The 8830-nt window shown below is 36.8% G+C and overlaps 1 protein-coding gene across 1 annotated transcript; it reads left to right on the plus strand.

The window, feature by feature from the left end:
* The first annotated feature begins 922 nt into the window (after window positions 1–922).
* LOC132622691 (pentatricopeptide repeat-containing protein At5g27110-like) lies at window positions 923–3925 on the plus strand. The gene has a single exon (XM_060337343.1). The coding sequence runs from the start codon at window positions 1318–1320 to the stop codon at window positions 3442–3444; it is 2127 nt and encodes a 708-aa protein (XP_060193326.1). The 5' UTR covers window positions 923–1317; the 3' UTR covers window positions 3445–3925.
* Window positions 3926–8830: the final 4905 nt, after the last annotated feature.

An 8830-nucleotide genomic window follows, 5' to 3' on the forward strand; every position in this document is an offset into this window, starting at 1 on the left:
TTAAGGCTTTATATATAGCCATGTATAATTGATGGAAATATACACACCAAAAAATAAAAAGAATGACTATACTACACTTGCTCCTTTCCCTCTTTCTCTCTCTGCTTTTATTGCTCCTTTATTTTATTACAATGCTTTTATTTTATAACAGATTCATAATATTCATGTAGACCAATAAATCAATACCAACTATTTAAGCTAAAGCCTCACATATGTCATCTCATAATTTCGTCAAAGGAGGGGCATTTTAACTATAAAGGGCTATTGGGGTCTAATAGGTGGAAGTATGAACAATTTTAACCTGAAATTATTGTTAAAAGTAATTGAAATCCAATTAGTTGAAGGAAGACAAATTTAAGTCATTTCGAACATGTTAGGGGGCATATTTGACCCTTCTAGAAAAATAAATATCACACCTAATACAAGAATATATAGTTACACCTCTCTATAACAGCATTGTTGGGTTAAAAAATTTCCAGCTGTCATAGACAATTGTTGTTATACACCTATAACAACATTGATATTTAAATAATATTTCGCTGTTATAGGCAAAAAAGATGCATAAAATCTATTTTTGATTTTTAATTGCCAAATTCTAAGTTTAATCACATTTTGTATAACGAAGGAAAATCGTTTAATAATATATATATATATATATATATATATATATATATATATATATATATATATATATATATATATATATAATATTTTCTGTTGTAATGGTGTATTAAATGATCAAATATTTGGTCAAAATCTCTACACTTATTATTGGTAATCATTGATATTCTATTTTTATAAAGATGGTTAATTATTATATTACCAAAAAAAGAAGATAGCTGTTATATAAGGGTTAATTTTACAAAGAGCGTACTGTTATAAAGTTGGTCACTGCTGTTATAGATGAAATGCTGTTATAGAAAAGTAAAATATAACATAAGAATTCGGTTCCGAATAAAAATTGGCTGTTATAGAGAGATGTTATTATATGCGAATGCCGTTATGGAGAGGTCTGACTATATAAATAAAAAAATAAAAATGAAAAGATTCAAAATAACAAGGACAAAATATTATTGAACGTTGGGGAAAGTGTTTAAATTTTAAAATCAAATTGAAGGGGAAAATTTACTTTCACCAAATTTTATCATCATCAATCATCATAGACAAAAAAAAACAAATTATTTTCAAGAGATTAAATTACTGTACTTACTTTTGAACTTCACTTCACAAATTAGTTAATGTCGAACTGAAAAAAAAAAAAAAAAAAAAAAAGCTCAAACAAATCTTGTACGTGACTGCTGATGAGACTAAGGTGTTATGGATTCCATCAAAATTTTGTCCCTCTTGAAATCATCCCTTAGTATTTCAACATCACTGAAACAAGCCAAACTGTTGCACCAAAAGATTGTCACTCTAGGCTTACAAAGCAACATTATTTTATCCAAGAATCTAATTAACCTATACATCTCTTGCCATGATTTCCATTCCACTAAGCTAGTCTTTCAAAATCTTGAGAACCCTCTTGATATCACTTTATGGAATGGTCTAATGGCTGCTTATACTAAGAACCATATGTTCAATGAAGCTCTTCAACTCTTTGACAAGTTGTTACAATTCCCATATCTTAAACCTGATAGTTACACTTTCCCTAGTGTTCTTAAGGCTTGTAGTGGTTTAGGAAATGTCCAATGTGGTCAAATGATACATGCTCATTTGATTAAAACTGGGATTTTATCAGATGTTGTTGTGACAAGTTCAGTGATTGGGATGTATGCGAAATGCGACTTTTTCGGGTCAGCTATACATCTATTTGATGAAATGCCTGAGAGAGATGTTGTGTGTTGGAATACTGTGATTTCGTGCTACTATCAAAGTGGGCAATTTGAAAAAGCTCTTGAATTTTTTGAGAAGATGAAGGATTTGAGATATATGCCTAATTCGGTTACCTATACAGCAGCAATCTCGTCGTGTTCGAGGCTTTTGGATGTGGAAAGTGGGGAGAGAATTCATCAGGAATTAGTGAATAATAAGTTTCTGTTGGATGGTTTTGTAAGTTCTGCTCTTGTGGACATGTATGGGAAATGTGGCTTCTTAGAGAAGGCTAAACGGATTTTTGAGCAAATCCCTGGTAAGAGTTTGGTTTCTTGGAATTCCATGATATCTGGGTATAGTTTGAGAGGTGATAGCAAATCATGCATTGAGCTTTTACGAAGGATGAACGAAGAAAACATGAAACCCTCTTCCGTGACTTTAAGCACCTTATTAATGGCGTGCTCTAAATCTGCTCAATTGCAGCATGGGAAGTTTCTTCATGCATATATAATTCGAAATAATATAGGATCTGATGTCTTTCTTAACGCTTCACTTGTTGACTTATATTTCAAATGTGGCAGAGTGGAGAATGCCCAAAATGTCTTTAGTAAGATCACAAAGAAGAATGTGGAAGCCTGGAATGTAATGATCTCTGGATATGTGTCAGCTGGTTACTACTTGGAGGCTCTTGACGTTTATAATGACATGAAGTTGGCAGGGATAAAGCCTGATGCAATCACTTTGACTAGTGCCTTGGTATCTTGTTCACAGTTGGCAGCCTTAGAACAGGGCAAGGAGATCCACAAGTGTATTGTTGATAATAGGTTGGAATCCAATGAAATTGTTACGGGGTCGCTGCTTGATATGTATGCTAAATGTGGTGCGGTAAGTGAAGCTTTTGAAGTCTTTGATGAGTTGCCTGAGAGAGATCTGGTATCATGGACTACAATGATCTCCGCATATGGATCTCAAGGCCAAGCTTTTGAAGCGTTAAAACTCTTTAATGAAATGCTGTATTCTAATGTAAAACCGGACAGAGTTGCATTCCTTGCAGTAATTTCTGCATGTGCTCATGCTGGATTAGTGGATGAAGGTTACCGTTATTTTAATTTAATGGTCAGCGACTGTGGCATCCAACCATCAGCTGAAGAGTACTCATGTCTAATTGACCTTCTTGGACGTGCGGGAAGATTGCGTGAAGCCTATGCAATTCTGCAGAGCAACGCGCACATCAGGGAGGATGTTGAGTTATTAACTGCATTAGCTTCTGCATGCCATTTGCATGGGGAACTAGATATTGGTGAAGAAATCGCAAAGATGCTTACTCAAAAAGACGAAGATGATCCGTCTACTTACATTGTTTTGGCAAAAATATATGCTTCGCAGAACAAATGGAATGAGGTACGCAAGTTGAGACTGAAGATGAAGAAGCTGGGATTGAGGAAGAAACCTGGATGTAGTTGGATTGAAGTAGACAAGCGGACTCAAACTTTCTTGGCAGATGATAAATCATTCCCGCTAGTAGACAATGTTTATCAATGTCTATCGTTAATAAATAGTGACATGGAAAACTATGAATGCTTTAGCATTAATAGCAACGGAGATGAATTCTACTCACAGCCAACTACTTGACCAAATCAATCTCCCTGCTCATAGAAATGACTTTGTTTTTCCAAACAAATGACACACTGATCGGAAAGACATTGTTTGGTCTCTTATGGATGTTCGCCTCATAGTGGATAAGAGCAAGATCCTTCAAATCCTATATGTCACGACCCAGCCCCGTGGGCCGCGACTGGTGCCCTACTTGGGCACCCAAACGGACATACAAACTAAATCATCATTTTTAAACAGAGTTGAGAACGAATATTATCAAACGCATTCAAGTATATAGCAGAAGCCGACAAGGCTATATTTCAATATTTAGATAATTTCCAGAAAAATTTCGGCAGAGTTTCCTTTGTTTTACAGACTATCCAAATTAACCCTGCGCACAGATAATACCAACAATGACCACCCAGGGCCAACAAAGCAACATTTAAACATATGCGGACCGGCCGCCGCGGCGAATGAGATCGCCCAAACACAACATATACACGCATCCGTACAGAAAGACCCTAACCCACAAACATGTCTACAGACCTCTAAACAGACCGACGAAATCATATAACGGGACAGGGCCCCGCCGTACCCATGAACGAGAATATATATATATATATATACAGTAGTGACAGACTGTACCAAAAGATGGGCTCTGAATAAAAGAGCGCTCCAAATGGCAGAAAAGATATCCTAGACGGACGGATCAGCAAACCTGTCGTCGGTACCTGCGCGGCATGAAAACGCAGCCCCCGAAGAAAGGGGGTCAGTACGAAATATGTACTGAATATGTAAAGCCTGAATTACAGAACCAAAATCATAACTGGTATAGAACGTACAGAAAAAGTGAGTAGAAAATCCAAAGTATCAAATACATATCTTCAAAACATGCGGAGTGTGTACAGAAACATATGTCATATCAAATCCGGCCCCTGCCAAGGGACTCGGCAAACAGAACGTGGCCACCCTCCCGACGCTGGTGCCACAACACAGAAGAATCAGAATAGGGGCATAACCCCGTAACATAGTATATCATATCAGATGGCCATGGCAAATCATATCAGAACATGTGTACATGGCACAGCATACTCCACAAACCCATGTACACGTATACCTGCCCCCTCACATCGAGGCACGGCGAACAATGCAGAGGATTACGCTTGACAACATATCCTGGCCCGGGCTCAGTGTGGGAAACATTGGGGCATCCACGAATAGAGTAGTGAGAAACTAAATGCAGTTAAAATATCATAAATATTTTCAGAGACTCGATGAGGCATATCAATGACAAACCAATTCAATGAAGTCAGACGGGATCATAATAAGTGAGTTTCGGATGTCATAATGAATTACAGAAGCATACCTTTCTGAAGTCGTTCCGAGTGCCAAAACAATTTATAAGACTTAATGAATTATTTAAAACAATTTTTGTTTAGTAGTTAATAGAGTAGTCATATGCATAAAATCATTATCATAAATTCAAACATAAGTAAAATGATCATATTTGAAATTCGAAATGATAATCATACCAAATTCTTTCAAAAGTCGTCCGAATTACATAAAGGAAAGTTGCGGGACCCACGAACGGGTATCGACCCGAATCGGGCCCGCTCATGGAAAACATACTCATTATACATCATGCAAACTCTTATGAAAATATTGGAGCAATCCGAGCCTTTATGCAAAAGATATGGCATTTCGTAGTTACGGAATTCTTTAAAACAACTTTTTGTACAAAGTTTGGAAATCAATGCTTTCGAAGACATAATTGTTCATACTTCATCACAGCATACATAAGAATGCCAAGAAATATATATATAAGGATCATAACGTGCTCGGATTTCGAATTTGGAATTTCCTCGAGGCTCGTGATATAGCCTATTGAAAACTAAGGCATGCCAAAAGAAAGAAGGGTTGCGCTTTACATACCTCGTACGCACTCCAAGATAGCCAATCTAAAGTAAATTCCAATCTACGCCTCGGGCTCCCCAAGGTCTACAAATATGCCAACGAATATCCAATATTAAACATAGGCACTTAAGCCATTCATTCCAAACTAACATTAAATTCTACAGAAAATTCGGCAGCACTTCCCCTGTAAATAGGCCATCCCGAGAATTTAACTCGCTCAAAATCAACAGCAACAACCACAATAACCAACCTAGCAACTCCAATAACCAATCCGAAAGACAATATTACATTAATACTCTCTTTTTCATCATTCGACAACTTTCCAAATATTCAATTCAACGGCTTACCTTCAAGCCAACATCAACGCCTATACATTCAAATACTAACCCAAACTCATACTAACAACATTCAAGAACATTCTAAACAATTCACATAATATTTCCAACGATCCAACAATTTCTCCAAATTGGGCCGAAAACAGCCCCTAAACTATAACATAACGATGCCCGAAATTCTAACGAACACTTACAACACACCAAGCAGCCCATATACACTTCTTACGACTTATTTCATGCCATCTTTTCAGCAAATTTCAGGGAAATACAACAGCAGCCACACGACACCACATCATCTATCCATATGCAAGTAAATCACATTATTATCTCTATAATCCTTACAACAACCCACAACAATTTTAACTCCAACTCTAACCATTAAATTCCTTCATTCTCATCACATAATCTATGATTACAACAACCAAAATATTAATTCAAATCAGTCCATCAAATTTCAATTAAAAACAGCCCCTACGGCATTCAACAACATTTCAACAACATTCCAACATTCGTGCAATTCATGTTACCAAGTTACAACTATGCTTCAACATCAAGATACATAATTTCACACATACAATTTACATTTGCATATTCCCCACACGTCCAACTTCATCATCAAACACATAGAAAAATGATCAACTCTTACCTTAACAAGTTGGCTTTTTCCACTTAGCTAGAATTTGTGAAATGCACTAATACTTGTTCTTGTTGCTCCAAATGAATTCTCCACGTTATTATCACCTTCCTAAGGGCTGAAATACCTAGAAAATCTGATTTTTGGATCAACAAATTTGAGCTCCAATTTTGCTAGCCATGGCCGAATGCCATGGCTTATGCTCTCTCTCTCTCTCTAGCTTGTATATCAACGTTTCCTTCACGTATACACCATATTAAACCTTTAATCCAAATTGATAACATGAGTGGGAGGTTGAAATTACCTTTAGCAATCAGAATCTTCAAGAATCTTGTTCCTCTTTCCAGCTGCTTGCTTAACAACACAAAAAACACTTAAGCTACAACTTCTCTTTAACTAATATCATGTCAAGGGTCTAGGATTTAGCTTATATGATGGCTCAATTAGAAAGGGGGTTTGGGAGAGAAAATAAGGGTTTTGGATCTGTTTTAGGTCGTGTGAAATGATATAGGGCAAAGTGGTGACTTATCTATTGAGTTTAATGGGCCTCATGGGCCGAAATGTGAGTGTTTGGGTCGGGTCCAAACTTGCTGCCCTGCCAGCCCAACTTGCATCGTCCATATCTCCTTATCCCGATATCATTTTGACGAGCGGTTTGTTGCATTACAAACTAGACTCGATGAACTTCATTTTAGGCTTTTGAAACACCTTAAAACTCCTCATATTCAAGGAGATATGCCTCCTACAATATAGACTAAAATCGGGTCCGAAATTTTACTGAAGTTGTTCCGATTCATTTCGTTTAACTTCTAATCCTCTTCCAACCTTATGTAACCTCTTATGCATACATATACACACTTATATACATCAATAAAAAAATCCATATACACATCTTGAAGGGTCCAGAGACTCACAATAACCTTAAACATAACTAGAGAACTCACAAAACTTTGACGAAACTCCAATCGCAAAAGTATATTCATATCTTTTGTCCACCCTCTATATCATTACTAATAATCTCAAATACTTTAAAAGGTCACTCGCATTACTTCATATACATACTCATAGCGCGATTCCACACCCTTTAGGTAACCGTGTCGCCTTGGGATACTTAAGGAAACCATGTATATATAACGATATTCTTACTAACTCGATTAACTTTCCTTGAACCTTCTTAACTCATTCTTTCTTGTTTTAATACAAGTAGCACAGATTATTATGGAGTGTAACACTATATTAAGGTAAGACTTGTATTTTTTCAGCTTTATTTATACATAGCAGTAAGAATAATAAGTGTTAATATTATTACCATCCCTTAATTGCATTAATTGGACTCATGAGAGACATCACTTCCACACGAGTTTGACAAGTTTTGTCTACCCTTCCTACTTAGTCTTTTAGCTTTGTGGACAAAAAGATGTAAATAACACAATTTGATGTAGCTCTTGAAGTGTCTGCATGTCTCGAGAAATTTTGATAATCGAAAAGGATAAGAAATGTGCCTAAGCTAGGGTTGTATTTTATATATCTTCAACAGAAATGTTGAGTTGCTAAGAAGTGACAACTAGTTGTCTTAATCAGTTGACAATTTCAGCATTGTGTGCTATATGTTTGACATTCTTATCAGGTAGGAAGTCTTGTTCGCAAGGCTCAACTCTAAGAGGTAAGGCTGGAATGATGCTATTAACAGCCGGATATGTGTCAGTGCTTCTACTTGGAGGCTCTTGATGACTATATACTGCCATGAAGGTGGCAGGGGTAAAAACTGATGCAAGAGTCTCGGCATCTCGTTTACAGTTGGCAAACTGCGCAAGAAGATCCTCAAGTGTATATGGACATCATGTTGGAATGAAATAAAATCGATCAATGGGGGCCTAACTGCCAGATTCGAAGCCAAGAAAGGTTAAGGCAAGGAGATCCTATGTCTCCTTACCTCTTTGTCTTGGCTATGGAATATTTAAACAGATCATTGAAGCAACTTATGCATGTGTCTGCCTTCAAGTATCATCCACAATGTGCCAAGATCAAATTGGTGCAGATCTGCTTTTGATGACCTTCTCATGTGTTGTAGAGCTGACAAATCTATTAAGCTGATGTTGAATAGATTTGAACACTTCTCTGAGGTATCAAGCTTGGAAGCAAATATGGTAAGAGTTCCTTGTATGTATCAGGTGTATCAAATGAATCTAGGGATCAACTACTTGCTGAGATACATTTTGCCCCGGGAGAAATGCCTTTTAAATATCTAGGAGTACCCCCTGTATTCTAGAAAGCTCAATGTCAGTCAGTGCTTACCCTAGTGGATAGAATTATTGCTAGAATAAAATGCCGGACATCAAAATTCCTATCTTAAGGTGGCAGACTTCAGTTGATCAAAAGTGTATTGTTAGAAATCCAGACATATTGGACCCAAGTCTTCTTATTGCCTATGAAGATACTCTCTAGGATAAGTGGATAACCAGTGTTTGTAGAAATTTCATGTGGACCGGAAGCAATGAGTGTTCAAGGGAGCCCTGGTAGCCTGGGATACTCTATGTCA

Source organism: Lycium barbarum, chromosome 12 (genome assembly GCF_019175385.1).
Source record: "Lycium barbarum isolate Lr01 chromosome 12, ASM1917538v2, whole genome shotgun sequence".
NCBI classification, from domain to species: Eukaryota; Viridiplantae; Streptophyta; class Magnoliopsida; order Solanales; family Solanaceae; genus Lycium; species Lycium barbarum.

Excerpts from the sequence above, each read along its gene's own strand:
- LOC132622691 (XM_060337343.1), top strand. The coding sequence starts at position 1,318 with ATGGATTCCATCAAAATTTTGTCCCTCTTGAAATCATCCCTTAGTATT.